At 38.9% G+C, this 25,861-nt stretch overlaps 1 protein-coding gene across 1 annotated transcript in view; it reads left to right on the forward strand.

Moving 5' to 3' along the window:
- The first annotated feature begins 1,787 nt into the window (after nt 1-1,787).
- Nucleotides 1,788-25,861, forward strand: part of LOC117952383 (radixin) — a 30,988-nt gene continuing 6,914 nt past the window's right edge. The window contains exons 1-4 of the mRNA XM_034884626.1: nt 1,788-2,052; nt 11,005-11,105; nt 22,185-22,268; nt 25,443-25,538. Coding sequence (XP_034740517.1) covers nt 11,094-11,105; nt 22,185-22,268; nt 25,443-25,538 — 192 coding nt within the window. The 5' untranslated portion in view covers nt 1,788-2,052; nt 11,005-11,093. The remainder of the gene's footprint in view (nt 2,053-11,004; nt 11,106-22,184; nt 22,269-25,442; nt 25,539-25,861) is intronic.

The following is a 25,861-nucleotide window of genomic DNA, read 5'->3' on the forward strand; positions in this document are numbered from 1 at the left end:
CTGGTTTTAAAATACTGCCAAATGTCCTATATATTGTGAGGATCTTACCAAATATTGTTTTGGCAAAATGAGACATGGATGAACAATTAATTCACTAATTCTTGTAAACCTTATAAGTATATCCAATCAGCGCTGAGAACATGAGGGAGGGGATGAGAAGGAGGTCTACAGATTATTTATAATTTTCTTTTGTTTATAGAGAATCTAGATTGAGTGTTGAACCTAAATTGTATATCAAAGGGAAATTAATTTTAGCAAATGAATGGCTTATTGCTAGGGCTGGGTATCATTCAAAAGTTTTCAATACTGATACCAATACTGCGACTATGATACCACTCTAATTTGGTAGCCAGCCTTACTTATTGCAGATTGTATATATTGACATTGGTGTATTAAAATAACTCTGTATAGCCACATATGAGGGATCCTTGGTAAAAGATAGTGCAACTATAAAAATGTTAATAAATAGGTTAATACTCCATGCATGTAGTAGGGGGAAAATGATATCTGCTAATTGTTATCTGAGTATCATTACTCTTAAATAGTGACATCAGCATTGGCTCCAACACAACATCAGAATGGTTCTTAACTGAGTGTACAGAGCAGATTACAGATCACTGATGGTAGTGTCCTGGTGTGTTTTTCTCATCATGACTTTAAGGTCGAGGCAAGATGCATGCCAGTGACTCACAGCTCAAAGATGACACATCTCTCCTCCTCATTACCACGTGGGCTATGTTTCCCAACACAGCTATTTTCATAAAGCTTTTATTTACAGGCAGTGGTGAATGGAGAGCTTTTTCAGGAGATGGGCAGTGTGGGTAATCTATTTGTTTAATTGAGCATTCCCTTTTAGTAGTGGTGAATACATTTATTATGACAGTAAAATGTCACAGGAATTGTGATTCCTGTGTAGATCTTGAGTAAATGTACAACTTAACAAGACTTAACATTCATGGATGGTATGGCATTGACATAGTGTATCCATCATGTTTTTGTTGTCCCATTAGGAAATGGGGAGGCAGTATCCTGCCTAGCCTCTGACACCAAACTAAAAAGTTTTACTCCAAATAAAGTTTTTATAAAAACGAAAAACATAAAAGTAACAGAGTGCACTCTTGGATTAGGTTTGTGTAACGTTTACACCATTAGCTATAATACACAGACACAGAGCTATTTTGGAGAAAGTGGGATCTACTTTTCTTTTTGTGTCCAGATGCTCTAATACTGAAGCTAATTTTCAATTGTCGATTCCTTTTGATTGGTTGTGTGACTGATCAGTAAATGGATGTAATTTGTGTACAGGCAGACAGAGGTCCTCTGTGAAGATGAGTGGAAAACTGTGAGGGTGGCGATGGAACATTGCTCTCATTCTCATCCTGTGAATCCCTACTTCCCAGCAACATGAGATAATGTTGGCTTAACTTGCACAAGTAACCACAGTGATATGTGTTACTTTATTGAGAGGTTTCAACGTCAAAATAAAGCTATCTGTATTGAGAAGTTTAAAACTATGAAGTGGGGGGATCCATATTTAGGAAAGTGTAGCTAGCTTTGTGTCTAAAGGATCAGTACACAGTATCTATTTACATGTCAAGCACGGTTACATCTTTATAAAGGGTTTATTGGGTTATTGGCAGTTAACTATCCGAAATAAAGTGTGACCTGAACAGAAGGACCAGTGCGGTATAAATGTCTCCTTTTTAAGTGTGATAAAGTTTGGGACCCCGCAGCAGGCTGCTCTGCAGAGTTTTAGTGACGGGGTGAGGGAGGGGGTGAATCTGCAGGACACAGCTCACCACGCCTCGGTAGCCTACGGTAAGTTCGTCAGCCATATTGACTGTCTGTACCGCTTCTCCGGTTGTGGACGGCTGACGGAGGAGTCTGCAGCCCGTATCACAGTACAGTGTCTGTAGGCTACGCACCTCGTCCGGTAAACATCGCCGAGGACGGAGAGTGAAACGCTCTATTTTTACACGCTGTGGATATATAAAGTACAGCTGCCTGCTGGAGGGGGGTGACAGTCGCACACATCCTCAGCGCAACCAGGAGGTGAGTTTGGTCGCCTGCGTCTCTGCCTGCCTTCTTTGAGCCGTTCAAGCGATGGGAGATTTATTTTCTTCTCCGCAGCCGGTAGCGGTGTTGTGACGCAGGCCTGTTAACGAGCCTTCTAACTTATTTGACAACACACACCTATCTGGCGGGCAGGTCAAACACGGCGTGCGGGTCCCTTTTTGTTTTTGCTTCTAACCGGCGTAATTGGAGGTGGGAGGAGGGGGGTCGCGTGAGTGAAGTACTAGTTTGCTCTGAGGCAGGCTACGAACGGTGTGTCAGTTAAATTTTATGCAATAGAACAGAGCTTACATTAGTAGCCGGAGTAATTAGATGCTTGTCATTTTCCCACCCAGAATAACCAGTTCACAGACCACCGCTCACGTTCAATCGGACTGTTCACATTTCTACAGCGAGCTTCCCCGGAGCGCTTTAATAACTTCACCACTGTCAGCTTGGCAAGCATGATATGCTCCGTTTTATGTTGAAATTCAGCAGTTTAATGTTGGTGTGTTAATGTTAGAGGACTCTGCAGCTCTTTTGTAAACCTTTGAGCGGAAACAATGTTTCATGCGCCGTTTGCAACTTTTGCACCAAGTCCTACTGCTGCTGACAACTCATCTTTCTCTTTGCAACAGTGTAGCCAACAGCAGCTGCTAAGCCATATTAAGCATTAAGTTGTCACATTTAAGCTGTTTTGGCTTGCTGTAAATAGGCATTGTCTTATTTCTCATGGTCTTAAATAGCCTGGGCCTACTTGTGATCCCACCAAATACCGCTGCCTGCCTCCAAAGCAGTTACTGTTACTTTAGGCGAAACATCCAACTAGCGTTCAGAATGCGACTAACTACAGTCTGACACTTGTCACTATGATCACAAGCACATTTACACGAAATAGGTTGATGCTGGCCATAAATGATATGGAAAGTTGGTTCCCCACATTACTACATTATATTTTGAGAGTTTACCCTGGAAACCACGCCGAATTAAACCGCTTGTAACACGAACTAGTTTAGGTCCTGAATACAGTCACATTAGCGCGCCCACACATGCTGACAGCGGTCCATCTGGTACAAACGGATGCTCCCGTCAGCGTCAGGGAAGTTAGGAGACTGATTGGCCTCATTACAGCAGGGAAAGTGAATTTATTGGATATTACCCTTGTCGCTCAAATCCTACTGTTGCGCTTGGCTCCGCCTCCCCCGGGGACCAAATTACAACTCATCTGAGAGAGAGGCTCGCGCCATCATGACATAAGATAGGCTACCTTTGACGGCTGGTTTTAGATTTCTCCCTGCAGTGCGTTTTTTTTGTAACCTGTTGAATAATCTCATGGCTCAAGATCAGAGTTAGAGAATGTAGTTTAGATCTGCAGACGTGCACATTCACCTGAATTACTAGAACATGGTTTATTAGTCTTCTGTTTTTGTGTTGTTATGCAACCTCAGTGCAGGTTTAAATTCAGTTACTAGAAAGCCCCAGAGTCATTTCTAAAAATATCCACATCTATTTTGAAGAAAAAGATTAGCTTTTTATTAGTGCTGCCAAACGATTAAAATATTTAATGGCGATTAATGTCATAGTTAACTCGCAATGAATTTGCAATTAATCACACATTTTCATCTATTCTGAATGTTCCTTGATTTCTATTTTTTTCACTTGTTTTCATTTTCATGCTCTTATAAACATTGGAAAAGTGGATCGGCTTGCTTTGTGCAATTTTTTTTATTGAAAACAACATTTTGGCATATTGTAGTGTTCAATTTCACATTTAACATTCTCAATTAGAGCAAATAATCTCTCACACAGTGTAACACTGTCCATCAATGAAAGGGTGAAAATAATACTTGGTGGAGCAATCCTTTGACAAGGGGGTGGAGGACTGGCATCAGCTGTGTGTTTGGCCATCAAGTGGTATTTCAGACTGGACGTGCTGCGAAGATAGCTCAGTTCACAACAAAAACACACAGACCACATCAGTCTTGTCAAATGGATCCATTTGGCAGCTTTTAAAAAGTAAACGTTCCATTCAGAATCTTATTGGCGTACCTGTTTTTTTTTTCCGGTCTAGCTAGATCCGGTGTGGTGTTGTAGTTTTCTAACGTTAGTTGTTGCAACAGCATGTGAAAAAAAACTAAAGTTGGTTAGGCCAAAAAGAACGTTAATCTCACGATAAAAAAATTTACGCTGTTAAAATGGATTTGTGTAAACGCTGTTAATAATGCGTTTAACTGACAGCACTATTTTTATTTGTAATACCTGAAAAGTGTGCAGAAAACTATCAGGTGTAAGGTGTCCCAGTACATGAACCATTGTAGCCTACTGCTCATCATAATGTATGAACTTTTAATTTTGGAAGAGTGTCGAGTTGGTAGAGTGTATAGGAAACAGACACTTTCCTCAACAAGAAGTCTAAACCATGGATGTTATGATTGGACAATGTCAATTTAAATTCACTTGAATTGCATAAACTAGCCTTGACCTTGGACCCACTATTTGAACCAAGAAGTTGCTCTGCACCGCAGGGTGCCTTGAAATGTAAAATGTAAGTAATATTTTAAACACTCAGTTTAGAATTGCATTAAAGTTGTAATGAAAACCGCATTCCTCCTGCACTTTTGTTTAATGGAAACTATCATCTTCAGTAAACTTGGAAGACTCTGTGCAGAAGCAGAAGGCGTCTCATATTCCCATTAACATAACAGCTGTAAAAGATTTTCTACTTTGTCACCATCTGTTTAGCGAAGTGCATATTTATTACAGTAAATATTGATCAAATGAATATTGATAATGTTGACAACTCTGCCATGTTGTTGTTGTTGGATCCATTCCAACAAAGATTACTAAAACGAGCAAGCATCAAGGTTTAGATCGTCCATATTTACTCTCGAGGTGACTGTCAGTTTAGGTTTAGGGGAACTTGGATCCATGCGTTTTGTTTTTAGCTGCTTAACTTAAGCTGCTGAAGCGGACAGTCAAGATCCAGACAGATTCTCTGTATGTTCCTCCACATCCACCTTGTTCTCTTTCTTTTCTTCTTGTTCCTCATATTGTCAAGAAATATTCCATGCCAAAGCAGCAGCATTTAAAGTGTCAGCATTGTTTTGCTGTGTTCATGCTTGTGGGTTCACAGGTCAGACTGGGGCAGGCCATTCTGCTCCTTACACTCTATGAGGAATCAGTTGATCCACTGTTGTACAAGTAAAACCTTGTTGTCAAGCAAATCAGTTGGTGCAGTTTGCTGCTGTTATAACAGCTGTTGTGTTTGTGTTGTCTCTGGCACTTACAGCAGGACATTTTGTAGCCTCTGCAAACACACATGTAATGATAGACATAACAGAAATGGTGAAATATTCCCACATTAAAGAAGACACAACTTTTACATGAAAAACCTCTTCCTTTTCTTATCCTTAGAATATCTTTTCGCAGACATTTGGGACCCTACAAGGACCCACCATCTCACAACAACACACACAACCACAAGCCTCAAACCGTCAACCAAAACAGTGGTTAAGCACCCACTATGCTTTCACTTGCTTAGTCATGTGATATAGGCCACTCTGAAATCATAGAGGCAATTAAATCAATGAAAGTTCAATATTTGATCCAAATTAAGAAGCAAATTATTTAGTGCACGAAGATTTAAGATGACACACAGAGAAAGAAGTGAGCCAGTTGCCAGAGTCTAAAATTCAGCAGAAAAGAAATGTTGGGGAAACAGTAAAATATCAGCCACAATCAGACTTGTGCAGGTAGATTTTTATTGTTCCCAAAAATGGGAAATTACAATATTATAGCAGCAAAATATCAGACACAAAGCACACATACAGAATATACATGAAATAAAAGGATAGAATATACATTAAATAATAAATATGATAGAATACAAGAACAAATATTTAAAATATATACAACTTTGGATAAAAAATGTACTACTACTTTAAATAGTAATAAAGATGTAAGTAAACCTGTTGTGCAAGTTGCATTTTGTGCAGTTGTGATGTATATGAGTTTTATCTAACACTCAGTGATGAAGTGTTAAAAAGTTTAATTGCCTGTGTGGTAGGAATGATTTCTTGTAGCGGTCGGTGCACCATCAAAGCCGTTGGGGCCTCTTAGAGAAGCTGCTCCTCTATTGTGAGGAGGCGAGGCTGGTCGGGGTTATCCATGGTAACAACTTGTTCAGTGGCCTCTTCTCCACCACAGCTTCAAATGTGTCCTGTTTGCAGCCAATAACGGAGCCAGTTTGTTTAGTTATGATTTAGAACCAGCGCCACATTTATAAGACATGGGGATTTGTTAAGAAACACATTGGATTTTGCTAGTCTCCGACGGAAAAAAAACTTAATTTAATTTAATTCTGTCCAACCTGATGAAGTTTCTTGGGGCAGGATGTAAGAATGCAGTATTGTTGGTGTCCCTGTGGTCCTGATGCCCAAGAGTAAGCTAATGTTAGCATGTTCAACTCCAGTAAACACAAATATGCGCCAGTATTCAACATGTACGTGGCAAGATAAAGAACATTTGTATTGTTATTTATTTTATATTTTAACCAGTTACAAAATTGCTTTTGAAATAAAGTGGTTTTTAACATAATTTGATGGATTTTCTTGCTCTTACATTTGGCCATAAATCAGAGTCGGAATTCAACCGGAATAGTATTACTTTAACTCAATCCAACCTTACTTGTCGTGTTGTTCAAAGGGAATGGAATGTAGAGGAGGAGGAGCAGGAATCTGTAAAGCAGGCATACAGGACACTATAAATGTGTGTAAAAGTGTGTGGAGCTTGATTTGGACAAAACAAGAGAGAGAGATGAAAGAGTGTAATGTGCACAGAGAGCAGAGTTTCTTTCTGCATGAATGGTGACCTGGAAGCTGTATCCGCTTGGGAGCGACCCTTTGGATTTTTTGAATGAAGGGACTCACACACCCTGAGGGCTTATAGATCCAGGTTTGCAAGGTAGTGGGCTGCTAAACAGAGCCGACCTGTGTTCTTCTGCAAAGCACCATATGCTTTCAGCTAAAACGCACATCAAAGGTCACCCCTAGGTGTTGGTGTGTGTGTAGGCCAGGGGGGTCGTGTGTTTCCATAAAAGCTTGGAGCATTTAAATCTATTACGTTTTGTAGATGGTAATCATTTTCACCTTGCCGGAAGGAGAACAAATTGCTGATGTGTTCATCCTGTTGGCTGTTAGACCATAAAATGAACACAATAAGAAAGAGAGCGATTGAAAGTTGAAAGAAGTATTTTGGAAGAATATGTTTATCTTGCTCTGAATCTTATATAACTTGCAGCTTTGTTTAATAAACCCCTGCATACTCTATACTTTTAAAGTGAGAGCCGTCGTGTCTAACTTTCTACATTCAGCAACCCGCCATTACATTAAGTGTGCAAGTTATTTAAGTATTCAGTGTCTTTAACCATCTCCTGCCTGCAGGTATATGGGTCAAGGCAAGCTTTGATTTGTATGTGTCTCTCCCTCTGCTCTCCTCCCTAACTGTCTCTCATTGTTCATAAGGTGTAATTTAACGACATAGCACAAGAAGAGAAGATATAGAGGTGGAAGAAAATTGCACAGGGAGACCCAGCTGATAGACTTGCCACATGGTGCACATTGTGCAGTTTTATTAAGTTTGCTTTATATTTTAGACTTTTAGTCAAGGGGCTTGCACTGATAAAGGTTTAGTGTCTTGACTCGTATGTGTGGCTGATATTAAAGTAGGGACCAACAATACATTTGGGATGTGTGTGATGCTTTTATCTGTTCAGGCTGCATCCAAACTGCCAGAAAACATTGGACTTTGAGATGTAACAATTGATTTATTTTAAGATTATAAATTATGCTGATTCAGTGTTATGTGTTGCAAGTTGGTTTGGGTCTCAGTATTAAGGATGTGCAGAATTCGGTTCCTACCTCTTATTGCTGGGCAATATGATGATATATATTGTCAAAAGAATATAAAAATAAATGTGACGACGCCTTACATTTTGATCCTTGCACATGAGAGATAACTATAGAGGTGTTATTTTGTTAACATGGAGAATTGCATATTTAAAAAATAGGCTTTAACATGCGGTTGCTTTATTTTGAGTATTTTATGTTTTAATTACTGGGGATAGAATATTTCCTTACTACCTCTACTGTTCCTGCTGCCACTGTCAGTAACTAGTAACATTAACCCTACCAATGCTGTCTCACTAAAACTATTACTAGAACTGTTATTGCTAAGAGTGAAATGTGTGCTTAAATGTCTCCGCCATGAGGAATTCCAAGTAATGACATCCAGAATCTAGTAATGAGTGTCCACATAATACAAGCCTTCCGTGATGGTGCACAGGCCCCACCCCTCCTCCATGCAGTTGCTAGTGGCCAAGGAGAACAGAAAGAAATAAAAAAATATGACTGACTCTTCAGGATAGGTAATTATTCTCACTTGAGTTTCTGTCCACGAAAGTTGCAGGATGACACAATCTTCTGAACATTGCCATACTAACAAATGCAGAGAGAGATGTGTGGAGATGATAGTCTTAATTAGCTTTGTAGCAACTCATTTGGCAATGGCTTGAATGTAACGGACGTTTAAAAATATAAAACGTTACGCGCTAAAGCTTTAAGGAATGTGAGACAGTGTATTTAATTCTTTGAATTTAGTATAGAAGATAGCAAATATTAAAAGCTTTGTTTGGAAGCCGTCATAAACTTTAACCATGGTTTAATGTTCTCATGACTTCAGTGTCTGGTATCATGTCATAATATATACTGAAATAGTAAAAAAAAACAATACAGTAGTTTTGTTCCCTTTTTTAGATTGAGATCAAAATGGAATTCTGCTGTCTTTCACCTTGCATTTCCAGTGTATGTGGTTTAGAGGACAGTTAAATGACACTTCTGGGTTAGTTGAGCTGCTTTTGTGTCTTCAGAATGAGGTCGGTCTGATTGCCAGTGCTCACTTTGAACAAAGACATTCCAGGCCTCATATACCTTGAGGATTTGGCCCTGTAAGGACACTGATGGGATGATGGAAGGTCTGACTTAGCTGAGCATAGATTTGCAGGACATGCCCCACAGATATGCAGTACATCAAAGGGAATTTTCTGAACACTTATGTGGAAGAAAGAATTTCGTCTGAATTACACTTTTTTCAAAGCATATTCTTCATGGTCTCTGGAGTCAGTTTAAAATTTGCACTTTCACTTTAAGAATATTTAATACATTTCAAATATGTAGAAACCCCCGTTCTCAGTCAAGAATAGGGTTTGAATAGAAGTAGAAACATTTAGGACAGTTTCAGAGGCATTAAGAAATCTGTGACCTACACTAACTTGAATGAGCTACACAACTCTGGTTATAAATAGTTTCTAACTGAGAGTTAATCACGTTGTCACAAGAGATACTAGTTCATAAATGATCCAGAGCAGAGGTTCATACATTATGGTAACATGTGGTTGAGTCTTTTTCCTTGTCGCCCTGCACAATAATTCATTATAAAATCACAAAATCAATTCAGCCGTTTAACGATTTAATTTATAAATAACTTCAAATTTTTTTCTCCATGAATTGTCATTTAAGCTAACTCCATCAGAAACGCTACTACTTTCTTCTGTGAGTTTTAAACAACACATTAAAGTGCAATCAAGTGCTGCAGTGCTTTCCCTTCTCTCCATTGAAGCCTCTATGTTTACAGGCCTGTGGTGATGCCCCAATGTGCTAAAGTTGCCAAAAATGCCAATTTGTTTTGTTTTGTTATGGTTCATGTGTGCAATAAACATTACACTTTGTGATAAAAGAATCATGGCAGAGAATCGTGATATCAATTCTAAGCTAAAGAATTGTGATTCATATTTTTCCTCAAATCGTGCTGGCCTATTTCCTTGTACAATAAGATACTTACTGGAAAGCATGCAAGTGAAGTCCACCAAAGATTATGACCTTTAACACCATCTGAGACAAGCCCCTTTGAAAAACAAAAATACTAACTTTCTTTTTCATGGCCTAGAACTCTCCATAAATCCTACAAAAATATTTCTGTGTGCCGGATCCCAAATCAATGAGACCAAACGAGCATTTCAATACCCGGTCCATCAATTTGAATTCAAAATCATCCAGTGTTATGTTAGTTTTAGGTTTTCTTCTGTCCTCAGACTGAGCATAAGCTTTTGATTGAGCCTGGTTTAATTCTCTGTGCTGACACTTGAGAAAGGTCTATTTCTGTCCTGACACATCACAAAGATGTGGCACCTATGGGACACCTACCAACTGCTCTCTCTATTTCAGATTCTAGTTGTTTTGCTGACCAGCAAACCTAGATAAATCCACTATTTGCATATAACCTTCACTTCAGAAAACGGACAGTAAGGAGGTCAAAGGTCACCCTAAAGAGATCCTGTAAATGGCTTCTTAAAAAAATTGAGTAAAGGGGAACCTATTTTTTCTCTCTACAAATCTATTTGTGTTTCTTTTTCAGTTGTCTTTATTTCCTCTCAAATACTTGCCCAATTATCTCTGTAACTGCCTGTTCCCCTTTTTGTCTCTTATTTTCTACACTGTTTCTCATTTGTCTTTTCCAAACTACCATCAGTACTCCCTTTGGAATTCAGTCCAAAATGGGAAACCACAGTGGACACTTGAAATCGCTGTGAAGTGTCTTCACATTCCGATTTATTATTCTTTTATTTTCTGTCTCTGTTTTGCTTCATCTTAATCTAACTCTCTTGCTATTTCGTTGTTCTCTTTTGTTGGTTTTCCTCTGACTTTTGAATCTTGCCTTTGATTGTTTCCTGTCATTGTCTCTTTCAATAGTGACAATTACATGTAGAGAGAGACAAAAGACCAAATAGAAGCAGAGATACAGTAAAGTGCACTGCATGACAACCTGTAGGGTACACTGAATCTGATGTTAAGTGTTTGATGACATTGGTGCATTTGTTTTGTTTTTTCTGTGTCCCAGGCGCTGGTGCCCTGGAGAGAGGCAGGAAGACAAAGGACAACATATTTCTGTTTTCTTAACAGTAGGGGACGGGCGGAGAGAGGAGAAAGATGCCCAAACCGGTAGGTACCTAACATGTTGGAGATGTTGCCTTATGTTGTTATTACTTTTCTGCAGCATCTGTTTTCTCCTTTAAGTTTAGAGGTGCATTTTGGTGCACAATGTGATAAGAAATTACTTTGTGGTAGTAACATCTTAAAGCAGAAATCCATGCCTTCTTGTAATTTTTAAATCCCATTGTTATGGCATCTACCTGGTTGACTATTGTTGAAAAATAAGACATTTACCACAGTTAGTGTGTTTGTCTACTTGGTTTCTGTGGTTTTCTGGGTAACAGCTTGCTACCATTCCTACTGACAGTGCCATTAAAGTCTGTTCAAGATTTCCACAAGAAGTCTATTGAGTTTTCCAATTCAGGGATTGAAACCAGCATAACGTGATCAATGGATAATATTCTTCCTTAAACACAGTGTATATTAACTTTGCATTAGCTGATTCAATTGAATAGCAGGTCTGATTGAGATGTAACAAATCATTTAAAAACTGCAAGCAAAGAAGCCAATAAACCAAACCAGAGTCTGCAGAAAGCTTAATTTGTTGTTTACTAGCAGCTTTAAACAAGCTAAACTGCATCCACACTGCTACTCAGGGTTGTTCACACACATCCTCCAGTTTTGTATCACATCTAGTGTCACTAATTTGATTCTGTACAGCATTCAAGACAAAGTTCCTGCCGTTATAACACAGGCCAACAACATGAACCGAGGCTTTTACAACCATTCTTTACTGATTCCAGCTTAGATCCTCAGTTAAATTAAGACAGGTACAACAACTCTCAAGCTCAGCTCAAACTATGCTCTCTGTTTGCTGTAATTGAATACTATTCAAGAGGTCAAAGTTTATGGCTAAGAAGAGAGATTTAGAACTGCGGGATGGAGCTGTTGTTTTGGTGCCATTTATACCTGATGTATCTGCCATTAAGTGAGCCCAGAGTCTGTCATCCGTTATCTCAGTCAGAAGTAATCAGTGGTGCAGGAGTGTTGGGAAAACATGAGCGTGCGCGCGCGCGCGCGCACACACACACACACACACACACACACACACACACACACACACACACACACACACACACACACACACACAGAGAGGCACATCAGTTGGTCACTTTATGGAACTGTCCTGTTAATTGAAGAGAACAAACACAAAGAGGGCTTTCTCCGCGCTATTTTTGGAATGAAGGACAGTGGGAGCTTTCATGTTGCCCTGACACCAACACATACAGGCTGAGTTTGCACAGCAGCTTAAATAAGGATTATAGTCTGAGTGATGTGAAGCCATTCATTATATTACCGTTGTTACAGTTTACCCTTGGAAGCAGGAATATAAACTCCAGAAATTTCAGTGATAGAGCAGTTTTTTTTTTTTTTTTATATGTATAGAACAGTTATCAGTTCAACATGGTCTGACAAACAAAAGACAGAGATTACACAGAAAATATTGAACTCCATTCAACTATGCTTTCCTTCACCAGGGAAAAAATCGTAGCATTTGGAATTTAGTACTACAACCAATGCCAGTGTCTAGACCAACTTAAATAATACAAGTACATTTTTATCAAAACGAAACTAGGATTATTTAAATTATCTGATTCAGTAATAAGAAAGAGCCAATCGGCTCGATGATTGAAAAGCCTCTGATTTGTTATTTAAGCAACTCAACGCCTGTACAACTGTAAACCTATACCAAATTCTAATACTTGCATCAACTAAAAATAGACTGATATAGGTCAGTGAAAACTGCAGCGAGGTTTGGAAGCTTGAAGTTGCACAGTGTTTACAATCCTGCTGGGTGCTTACATAGTTACCTACAGACAGCCAGCAATTGTACCAAGCCCCTGGTCCATCAATCTCAGTAATGGGGAATTAGACCAGGCTCAATTCCTGGAAAGAGACCAGGGACATGTGATGGAAAAAGTAGCGAGAGGAGGGGAGGTGAAGAGAGAGAGAGAGAAGGTGATAGAAATGGAGAGGAGAAGATGAAATAGCCAAGATAGTTTGCATGAAATATTCAGAGCATTTTCATGCAATAAAATAGTATTGCCTATAAAGCAGTATATTATCAACAAAGTAAAAACATGGAAATCATTTAAACTGGTGTAACAGTCTGAGAAACATTAATCCAAAGAAGTCACTATATTGAATCAGACAGGAACAGTTGGAGAAACAACATGGTGGGAGATAAGAGATGGAGCCATGTAGGAAGTTGGATGGAGGGAAAATATACAAGAGTAAGCAGAAAGAGAAAGTTGGAATGATGGAGTAAAGCTCCGATTATTGAAACACACCGTAGGGTAGAAAAGGGGCACAAAGGGATAAAAGGATTTGGGAGACAACTGAGTGACAGGCACTTTGTTCATATCCAGTCCAGAAAAACGACACCCAAGCCGCCCTCGAGGGGAACTCCCACTCCGGTTACATTAGGCTATGCTTTGACATACAGCCAGGCAGTTGGACAGTAAACACATCAGCCCTTTCACTGCTTCATCTGTGCATTCACTGCTTGTTTTTGTCATAAAGATGCTTAAATGTCCCATTGGATTTAAAACCAAAGCTGAGTGACCCCTGCAGGCTAGCTTTGCTTCATTAGCTTGTAGCTAATGAAGAACGACAAAAGAACAAAATCTAGCGATTTTGCAGGTGAGGCAAGTAAACCACCCACTGTAAAGAGTCTCTGTTCTGTTGAGCCCCTAAAAGGCAAGGCAGGCTATGAGCTAGTAAGCCACAGGCATGCCATTAAAAAGTGAATTTGCTCTAAATCATAACCTTCCTTAAGGTCGTGTTTTAATGGTGTTTGTGTGTACATGCACCCCTAACACAACATGGGTGTCCCCTGGTATTCTTCCCTCTTTAGTAAAATATCCAGTGATTTGATTTAGTTGGATCCTCATTCAAACTATTATTAACTCAGAGTCTTAAAGTCAAAGGTCTTACGAATGAATCAGTTGGATTGTATAATTTTTTAGAGAATCACATGAATGATCAAACGTGACTCTTTGCATCTTCTGGAATCACTTTACCAATGTGTTTTGAGTTTCAAGGTGTAGATATAAGCCCCTAATCAGGACCATACATTTACTGCACAACTTAACACAGATGTTTTCCTCTTAGTTTTTATCCTCCTGTTATCCTGCAGTTTTGCTAAATGTAGTAGAAAACCGTGTTCTCGACAGAGATGTCCTTGTGAGGTCCAAATCACATGTTTGGTTCAGCGGTTGATGACTTTCAGCCATCGGCCCAACACTAGCAGATAATTATTCATGTTTGCTTTATCTTTTCTGTTCTACCAGTAAGGTTGGACATGGTCAACAAGTCAACAAAAGGTCTGACAATTGCATATGTATATATATATACAGTATAAACAATAAAATTTAGTATGGCTTTGTTCCATTGACAGTGTTTTTCCAATACAGTAGGAATACTGCATGTTAAGGAAGGCGAGAAAGTCGAAAGGGTTGCAAAGGTCTGGTGATACACGTAATACATTCTCACAGCCGTTTTCAGTAAACGAAGTGGTAATGAAGTCTGCTGCTTGTTATAATAGCCAAGTGCACAAGTATTGAATAATACAAGGCCATAATGCAACACTTGTCTTATTCTGCTCACGTGCTGTATGTAAGACATTTTGAAATTTTAATTCAGCCACGCAGTTAGCATGAATGAATATAGGAAATACATAGATAGAGACTGTTGGTCAAATTATTATTATAAGAGTTTTTTTTTTTTTACTAAGATGGATCATTTTTTGTAGAGTTATCTGATATGAGAAGGTAAATTTTTTTCAATGCCTTAAGATGGTGTCTTTCACAGTGTTTCATAGTTTATTAAACTGATTTTGTGCACTAGAGAATTATGATTGAGGTAATACATTTATAAACAATGATCTTAGAAGGCAGCACAAGACATGCATTTAATCTCTCGTTCTCTCTCTCCGTCTCTGAATGTTTCACTTTGTGTTGCTGCAGCCTTTACATTAATCTCACAGCATTGAGTTCAAACTTGTGCAGTATTAAAAGTGATGTAGAAATGTTACCATATCTGACTTCATCTGACCAGGGTGCGTGGTCAGAAGTGAGACCGATGCGTTAAATTTGAGTGTATGTTCAAAAGGGGCTTTAGTAAGAAGAAGACCCCTTTGCAATTGCAAATAATGCTTTTAAGATAGGGAAGGACAAAGAAAGGACATAGGGAAAATGAAAAGATGGGCCAACATGGAAACAACACATAAAAAAAATCCATTATCCATCATCATGCACCCTGGGGTTTAAATGTTGCTGATGAATCCTTTTAACAGATATATTGATTTCCCATGCGTTTTCCTAACGGCAATGTGTGCGTGCGTATTATTTTATCAATATAGCTGTGATGCTTCAGGGGAAAGCATGTTATTCAGGCAGTTTGTGTGTGTGTCTGTGTGTGTGTGTGTGTGTGTGTGTGTGTGTGTGTTTGTGTGTGTCGGGCCTGTTAATCCAGGTTGAGTTGCGGTAGGACATTGTACATTATTGATTTAATGCAGCGTTTTGCACATGTTGCCCCTTCTGGTGATTGTATCCCTGGGGGCTGGCTGGGTGGTGGAAGGGGTGGGTGGACTCTAAATATTTCAGAGGGCCATTCTCAATTATATAATGGGAATTATCCAAGTCACTAAATCTAATTAGAGGGAGGGTGTGAAGTTCACTACTCTTCCCACCTCTCTCCCTAACCTTGACTAAACTCAGTCACTGCTTCATTGGAATGTACTAAAAAGGGTGTATCGCTAAAGCATCAGGATAACACTTGAGCATTAACTTCTAAAGGTACACTCATGATTTATAGTTCATTGATCTACAGAAATACACTATATGGTTAAGAGTAAGTGGATAGCCCTAACCGATTAGTTCTAATTCAGGAAAAACATACAGAAATGGTTTTCCTATTTTGATGGCAAAACTCTGGTGGAAAGTCTGAAACCAGAAGAGTAGAGTCTACTATAGCGGCAGATTAGTGCTCATAGTTTTGAAATGAGATGTCCAAATATCCCATTTGGGTGTGATGTTTTGAGTGTCCACATACTTTTGGCCTTGAAGTCTGCATCTTTTGGTTTTGGACTGTTGGTTGGGAAAAAATAACAATTTGGGAACGCTGCCTTCAGCTAATGAGACCTTGTGGGTCGAAGTTCTCACTACTTTAGAGACTCAAAAATTAACCAAAATCAATAATGGAAATTATTATTAGCGGTGGAGGCCCACGCCACCACAGCTAAAGGCAAAGCTGTATCGGCCGTGCTAACTCATCCCACTCCGATTCAAATCAGCCCACCAATCCCTACACATAATTTCTATACCTCTCCTTTATTTTTGAAAATATAGCCGTAATAAACAAGCTTCAAGCTAGTTGATAAATAGTGACGTGACTGCATGTGCCATGACCTAGAGACATAGATGGACAATAGAAGGAGAGGCAAAGAACTGTCGTAGAGAGAAAAGATTTTTTTTTTTTAAAGGAAACATCTGAGTGGAAAAGAAGAGAGGAGATGAGCGTGACTAATTGAGGCAATAACAAAGACTGTCAGAGAGGAAATGTTAAGAAGATGAGTGAAATAGTGGATGGCGATGGAAAACCGGGGATAGTAAAGGTGAAGAAGGCAGCATGGCCCTGGTTGCCTTTAAATCCTTCATAAATCAGCTTAGCTACCAACAGCTTTTAATTATGGCTGTCTGAGTCTCTCTTACACACACAAGCAACAGGTGGGCTGTATTGCGTGGGCGGCCTCTGCCTGTACACACTAGCCTACCATTTAGCTGTCACTACTTGTTTTGAATATCATGGAGTCATGAAGGATGCTAGTAAACATAGTCTGCTAAAATGAGACCGATATGCACACTCTGTTTTCCCCAGAGCCTCATGAGCAAAGATTTGGCCAGATTGCATGTACAAAAATCACAAGTTACACTTATAACAATTATAATTACAGGGTTATGTACACATGTACATAACCCTGTAATTATAATAACTACAGTGCAAATTAATCTTGTTCTCTTTATAATATTGTGTAACATCTACTCTCTATTGATTATGGAAGCAGCACAGTATATTGCTGTGTAGCTCATTAAAGCCTTTTCTCGTTGTTCTTTAAATATTTCGCTAATAGGAGGTCTTTACCAGAAAATGTTTGAAATTTAAACTATTCTTCTAACCTTTCTTCTAATAACAAGGAAAAACATCCTTGTCAAGAAGGGTGAGATCGCACAAAAAGAAAAACCCTAGTGTTTAATCTTTTGTCTGGGTCAGATCATTGTTCTGTGACGTGTTGTTTTCGTTCTGTCCTGGATTCTGTTTCTGTTGTGTCGTGCTTCTCTGGCCTGGTTCGGTATGTTGTGTCTCGGGTTCAGTGTTTTGCGTTGTGTCTTGTGTTCAGCGTTCTTGCCTTTTTTTGATTATCTTCATGTTGGCCTACCCTGGAATTTTTTTGTTGTGATTTATTTTATTTTTTTTATTCTTTCAACTCAGTTTTTGGGTCTAAGCCTTGCGGTTATTTTATAAACAAGCCATGTAAGAGAGAGAGTCCTGGCTGCCAGTGGTATCAACAGGAGTTTTTTTTGCATTGTTTGTTTTGACCTTACGACAGCCTTACATCAGAGCAGGCCAAAATACTGGATTGTTGAGGCAGATATGGGATTTTAAAAAAAAATACACAGTATAAAGGATGTATAGGAAGTATAGAGGATGAGCGGTCCTCCACGCAAACTCTGACCCACGCGTTTGCACATTTTGGAGACAATGGGAATTGATTCGATATATACCAGACCTACAGGTATATGATAAGATTTAACCTAAGCTATATTATATCCACAGTCTTAGTGATAAAGATGAAGATTATAATATTCATATAAAACACTTCACTGTAAACAGCCGGTTACCCCCAGAGTTGCTAGGACCTGTATTTGGACCGGAATGGACCAGGATGGCACGGTTCTGGTACGTTTCCCGGTTCTGGCGTGTTGCCCTCTCTACCAGTCCCAATTCAGTACATAGATAGAGGGAATTTAAATTGTCATATTAGCCAAGTCACCACAGTATTTATATGTTTACAACAAATTTGTGATTATTTAACACCTTGCCAAAAGCACAGCATCAACTATATCCCCCACCCAGAGATACAATTTTAAGACAAAAGTGTAGGTGGAGGCTGGGGGTGTGGCCTTGGCCAACTACCACTTTGCTAGTTTGAAAGCCTTGATGTTTCTCTCTCTCAAGGCTGGGCCAAATTCTCTGGGTGGGCAAAGCAGAGAAAGGGGAGGTAACCTTATGAGGTCATAAAGGTTTCAGATCGGCCCATCTGAGCTTTCATTTTCTCAAAGGCAGAGCAGGATACACAGGGCTTGGTTTACACCTATCACCATTTCTAGCCACTGGGGGACCATAGGCAGGCTGGCGGAGCTCATGTTAATGTAAAAAAAAAAAGTGAAATGTTCATGCCATGGGACCTTTAAGCATCTTAACAATACAAAGACCAATGGAGTCAAAAGCTAGGACAAATAGCTCAGTAGGGACAACATTCATAGGACAAGATAAGGGTTTCAAAGTATGTAGCAGAGAGGTGAAATCATATATCACAGGTTTAAAAATGGAGCAAGAATGAGCGGGAGACAAGTCACAAGCAGAGTTAACAACAGGTTCTTAGCATTGGGGTAACATGCTGTGCAGCAGAAGTAGTAGTAGTTGTCGTTGGATTTGTTGTATACTGATTTCAACAATGTCATCCATATATTTGCCAGATCTTCCTGAGTGTTTAAAAACTGAACCACCCTCTAAACAGTTCATGTGAGGTTATCCGTCTGCTGCCGATTCAAAAGATTTGCTTAACTGTGTTTAGTTTAAAATAAATCAACAGTGCTTCTGTTCCTGATCTATAAACATGAGCTGAAGTGGAAAACTATTTGGAACCTTTTAACTTAAACTTTGACCAACCGCTCAAACTATTTTGTCCAGTGATGTGTGTTAAATATTTCAGAATTGACAGCATGCAGAGGCTTTCTACAGTATCCAGATTGAACGCTTTGCCCCGGGTCGGCCAGGCTATGTACAGTATACCACCTCTGTGGCTGATTTGTTTCTGGTAGTTTCCTGAGTTTTCCTTTTTTTTTATCTTGGCAGGCACCATTTGTAGCTGTAGTAGCTGCACATATGGTAAAAGCACTGATGAAAGTATTATTTGGAGCATAATTAAAGGCAGGAGTGATCATTACTAATATAGCTAGTTTATAACTTACTAATATATAAAATATATATTAAATGTCTTTGACACATGAACAAAAATAGTTTTACTGTAGCAGTCAGACAACAGTAAGAGAAAGGATTGTGGTCAGCAGACAGGCTGAGACCACCTGCGGCTGCTTTATCTGCTAACGTTTTGTAGCTATCAGCTAGAAGACGTGTTGTTCTCTTTCTCTATCTGTCTTTCTGCTCCAGCAATCAATCTCACACACACACTTGCAAATTAAAATGTCCAAATTTTTGCAGGCACAGACAAAGGAACACACAAATTTACACTTAAACCACTTCCCCTCACAGACAATAGTGAAATTTATTATGAGGGCTTTTTTTACTGCATTGCACAAAGGAAATGGATGTTATTCACCTCTGTGCAGAACTGCAGTGTTTCCACAATCATATTTTTCCTTTCACCATCATCCGTTGTGTTTTTTGCTGAGGTCATCCTAAATACAAAGGAACTAAGTTTTAGTAGGTATTTATTAAAGGCAGTATGTCTAATGTATATCTAGGTTACTGTGAAGATAATCTACAGAGATTGTTCCGTATCTTTGACACTATGCTTGTAGAGATTGAAATAATAGTTAGCATGTGCCAGATTTACCGTCCCTCTCACTTCCTACTGCCTTTCTCTTTGAACATCCATGGCATTTGTCCTGTCCTTTGCATGGGTTTAGCGTCTTTGTTTGTTTCCCATTTTCAGAACCAGGGATGTGTATGAACACCAGATTATTTTTCAGCGTACACATGGAACGAACAGCTAGTGAACTGTGATAATGTGATCGCTGATTAAAAGTGCATTGAAATAGAATTACAGACTTTATCTTTAATCTCTGGGAAATCAGAATTTTATGATATTTTATTGACTAAAAAAATGAATGAATTGATCCAAAACAATTATCAGATGAATTGGTAATGGTACAGGCAGCCTTTAGTAGCCTAATTGAATTTAATGTTTTGTTCTGTTTATTGTTCTGTTGTCTCTCTGTTCAGCTTGTAGCTCACCTCGAAAGGGGTCAATCCTCTCTTTGTCACCCTGTCAAGTGTTAAAATCCCTCTTTAGGACGCCCACACAGCTTTTTAGAAATTACATTAAAATCAGCCACAAGGGCGTAGCTTTGGAAACGTTATCAGTCAGGACACAGAGACACATGACATGCAATGATATGTACACTGCCAACTATTATCTTGTGTGTGCATATTGTGCATGTATGTTAAGGCATTATATGGCTTCACTCCTATAAACACACACACACACACACACACACACACACACACACACACACACACACAACACCACCACCACCAACATATGGTTGCTTTCCCGTACTTCCCCAACATCCACTGTCACTATTTATTCTTCATCTGGAGCCAAACAAATGTAGAACAGACACTTGCAACCAAATCTTTCACCCTCATTGGACATTTGATTTTTAGTCAGTTGCACACACACATGAACAACAAAAAAGGTTTAAATGGACACCACCAGTATGAATATCTTAATGGGGTATTTAGTTGACATGGCTCAACACAACTATAACGTGATGTCTGTCTTACCACAGTTGAATGGATTCATCAAGTAATAATCTAAAAGAAAGGAATTTGGGTCAGATTTCCACTCGGTTAATCAATTCATTAAAGCAAAACTCTCGACAAAATGCAACCTAGGGTGTCTTTCTTAATGGATCAGAGTCAAACTTTCATTTAAAAGTGTAATTTGGACGGAAACGCCACTTTCAAGATTTACCTATTTTCAAATATAAAACAACGTTGTTTTTGCACACAAACAATGTCCTCAATGCTCAAAATGTGTAGAGCCCCCGGTGATGCATTGAGCAAAGTTTATGTTGTGTTGAGCCTTCTTAGTGTTTTAAATAGAGAATTTGATGCGATCATAGTAGTGCCCATAGCTCTCTCTTTTATAGAGGTGGTGGTGTGTGTGTGTTTCAAGTCAGTTGAGCTGTTGAGAGTTGAGAGTCTTGTATTTCCTGACTGCTGGATTCTCATGATTGATAAACTCCATTTACCTCAGGCGTTCTCTCTCTCTCTTTATTTCTTTCTTTCTTTCTTTCTTTCTTTCTTTCTTTCTTACAAACACACACACCCCCCCTACTGATGCGGCAGTTTTATCCAGAAGGCAGGTTACTTTTTTTTTTATCTCACTCTCCATTTAGGGTTACTTAAGGACAGTATCAGTTGGTTCACTGCAGCTGGGTTTGCTTACTGCAGCACAGAAGACCACAGCACAGTATAATGTATAACACCTCCAATGGGATAGGGATACATACACACACACACACACATACACACAAATGTGTGATTGCATACTTGCATACTACTCTCTAAACCTTTACATTTTATCAAAGACTTTTCCATCACACTTACCTCATTAGTTTCACAGTATTTAATTCTTTGTTTTGCCCTTTTCCACTAAAGGTCTTATGCATTTTTATGTAATTTCCTTTAGACAGTTTGTCAATTTAACGCTTTGTATCTTCCCTACTTGTACTTTGACACATTTCTTATATCTTTTTTTCAGCCTTTTCACTATTTCTTTCAGACTTTGACTTCTACTTTCACTTATTTATTCATTTTTTCAAGTGCTCAGTCTTAGGTTTGAGCTCCTAACATTTCCTACCATTTTGGAAAAACAACCCCCTCCCCCCCTTACTGCTATGTTCTCATAGCAGTACAATGAGCTTCATCTCTTGATCACACATAGTATTAAAGAGTTCAGTCATCTCTGACCTTGGCTAATGACTTTTAAATCTAATGTACGTATGCATTATTTATTGTTCCATTTATTTAGTTGCATTTTCTTCTTTTCTGCAGATCAATGTGCGCGTCACCACCATGGACGCTGAGCTGGAGTTCGCCATCCAGCCCAACACGACAGGCAAACAGCTTTTTGACCAGGTAAGAGACACATGCCAGCACATACATACGTACATGTTTTTTTATTTTTATTATTAATTTCAAGGACCACGATCCCTGAGTAGATTGTGAGGACAAAAACTTCTACATCAGCAGGAAGGAAACAGAAAATACATCTATCATTGGACGGGAGGAGACAGTCAGAAATGTGTTTTTACAAAGTGAACTCTGTGACCCGCCGGAAGAATCACAACGTTTGTTATCCATTGCAAATGGAAAGCAATACTGAGTAAACGTGTGTGTGCCAATGGGTGCTTGGCTGGGTTTGGGTTGGTACTGGTTCTGTTCAGAGATGACACACAAAGTGCTCTTTGTCTAAACTGGGAGCTTTTAGGAGACAGTGGATCTGAGTGTTGGGTGGAAGGTGTGGGTCTGTATGTGAATGTGTGTCTGGGAAGTAAAAGGGCAGCTTTCAGCATTGTTTCGTGTCAGGGTCTAAAGGGCTGTTGGGGTTGTGGTAACGTAGAGGAAGGAAGACAGAATCAAAGAGAGAATTATTTTTTTCTGTTTCTTTGTTGGTCTTTTATCTACGTTCTGCTTTATATTATGAGATCAAAACACAGAAGCTTTTAAGGCTTTACAAGACAGGTTTATGGAACAATACATCTGTCTTATTAGAAGTGTTGCTGTGTGAGGGGAGAAAGTCCCACCCATACTATACAAGAAATATGATAACACTAGATTATTTATATAATTTATATAATAGATTATAATAATAATGGATTTTTTACCCGAACAGTTTGTCTCTACTTTCAAAAACTGGAATAGACCATTCAAATAAGAAATTGGCATTTTACTCTAAGGAGGGCAATGTTGCCAGTCCACCACTTGGGTCAAGACTGAAATATCTCAACAACTATTGGATGGAGGGTTTTGTATTTGGCACATGTTCACCTCAGGGTGAATTATAATAACTTTAGTGATCATCTGACTTTCCAGTTAGTGACATCATTAGGTCTAAATTTCAATTTGTCTGATACTTTAGTTGTTCATAAACCAATGACATTCCCTTTCTTCTGCTAAACATCAGCTTGTTAGTATCAGAATATGACAGCTTTTTAAGGCACACGCCACCTACTAAATAAAGACGTTCTTTAATCTGTGATGGTTCTTTTGTAAAAACCATCTTTTGAAGAATGATTGTTTTTTTTCTGTGAGTAGGGCTTGATCTAGTCTTGCTTTGCCGGACCTTCCTCAACAGCGCTGTGAAGGAGAGTCTGGCTAGTCCACACAGCATTCTAGAATGGGAGAAAAACATACTCAGGTTTATTGGCATTTCTTTAATTCAATCAGTCTTCATGGGCCGTGCTAAGCACTGGACAGAGTCATGGTTCCACTGCAAAATAGCCTTGGAGAGGAGCTTCACTGGTGGTGTACGTTCAAAAGTTATTTTAGTCGTGAAACAGAAAACTCCAATTGGACAGATGGTCTAGTTAGCTGTCTGGATTTACCCTGCAGAGGTCTGAGGAGCAGTTAACATAAATTGACCGAAATTAAAAATTCCAATACAAAGAAAGAGGAAGGTAACAGACATCAAACAGAATTTCCTGCGGTACCAGAGCAATCCCAGAAGAGGAACATCGTGGATATAGACTAGTGTTGTTCTAAAAGTAACCTCCCAGGGAGTACTGTAACCTTGCGGCATGAGATTCATCAATTATGTAATTGACAGAGAAGTACTGTTTTGAAAATCAAATCTTTCAGCACAAAATACCAAATATTTGCAGCTTCTAGCTTCTGAAATGTGATGATTTGCTTTGTTTTTCTGTTTTTTTTATTTTACTTTTTATGTGGGGTTTGGGACTTAAGCAAACAGAAGGCGAGAAATGAGTGAGCTGACAGGTGTATGTATAATGATAGACCTCAGTCGTGGATGAAGTTTCATACTCGATGTCCATCATCAAATGAAAATAGATGTTACACAAAATCAAAACCCCGTCTTTGAAAAAGACACAGAATGATTACCAGCATGAGCAGAGAAATTATGTAACATATCCCGAAGGAATACACCAGGTTTTGGGGAGTTTGTAGCTCATGAGTTGAAGAGGACAGACTGAATGCAGCGTGAACAAGTGAGATGGGATACATGATACACTGAATCTGAACGTGATGCCAATGCCTCAGTATACATATGAAACCGATCAGTTTCAACTAGCAATATTTTTTCAGCGTGCTTAAGCATTGTTTAGTTTCGTGGGATAAAAACAGTCATGTCTCCCTGTGATCATTTAACTGCATGTGTGGGGAGGTTGCATAAAGTGCAGGAAATTACATGTCCAACAGCGAAAGGTGAGCCCTGTGATAATGTGTCTCGCAAGAGGGAGTCTTCAGCTGGTCCTGAAAGCTGTTTCCTTTTTAAATGTTGCAGATTCACATGAATGAAGAGAGGGTTCATTGATAAAGAAGTGGTCAAGCTAAATATAAACACCCATAATCTCACTGAAACACAGACTGATTGTACAGTTAACACAACATGTTTTGGATGGGTGCCTCAGTGTTTTTTGCATTTGTTTATGCCTGTAAATGTTGATACACATAGGTTTGTGTTTATGTATAGGCATGTCTTTCTGTGTCTGAAGTTTCTGAGTTAATTATATGGTAGTGAGTGCCATCGTACTGACGTGTAAATCACAGGGACTCTCTCTCTCTCTCTCTCTCTCTCTCTCTCTCTCTCTCTCGCTCTCTCGCTCTCTCGCTCTCTCTCTCGCTCTCTCGCTCTCTCTCTCTCTCTCTCTCTTTGTGTAAATGGGATGACAATTAGGGATTGACAAAGCATGTAAGAATGTTTTAGAGAGTAGGGAGGATAGACAAAGTTAGAAGAAAAGGAAATGCTTTTGTGGTGCTTTGCCAGATTTCAAGTGATATCTAGAAAATAGTCTGTGATTCACAAAAGCTGGAAACAAAACATGGCATGACTTTTGACGTAGATTATATTTTATTTCTCAACTACAAGTCTTTAAATATACAATGATAGGCTTCTGTTTATATCAATTGCTTAATTGTTTTCTGATTGAAAAGTTGCCCACAGAGTTTTGTGCAAAGCTTGTTATAGAAGCTTGATTAACAGTCTAGTACCAGTACTCTCTGCAGGTGTCGAGGGTAATCCCATTGTATCCTGTTAACAGATAAAAACAAAAAGCATTTGTGCCGTTTTAGGTGGTGAAGACAGTGGGTCTGAGGGAGGTCTGGTTCTTTGGGCTGCAGTACACAGACAGTAAAGGCTACGTCACATGGCTCAAGCTCAACAAGAAGGTGAGAGAGCTGAAGTACAACCACTCAAGGACATCTTCTATTAAAAACTTTATTCCTGTTTTTATCATTTGTGCATTTGCAGATGCATCCATCCTCACGACTTGAAAACTTGATATTAAAGTGATGACAGCCTGTAAACAGTCTTAAATCTTAAAACAGATTTAAATGCTAGAAAGCCTTAGAAGTAGACTTGTGTGTATAATCATACTTTAATATTCTGTTTGGCGGAATCTTTTCAAAATCTTTGAAAAGATTCTTTTCTAATTCAAAGTTTATAAAACCAACATCTGTGAAAATATCTTGTTTAATGAATGTATCTTTAA

This window comes from Etheostoma cragini, chromosome 11 (genome assembly GCF_013103735.1).
Source record: "Etheostoma cragini isolate CJK2018 chromosome 11, CSU_Ecrag_1.0, whole genome shotgun sequence".
Classification (NCBI taxonomy): domain Eukaryota; kingdom Metazoa; phylum Chordata; class Actinopteri; order Perciformes; family Percidae; genus Etheostoma; species Etheostoma cragini.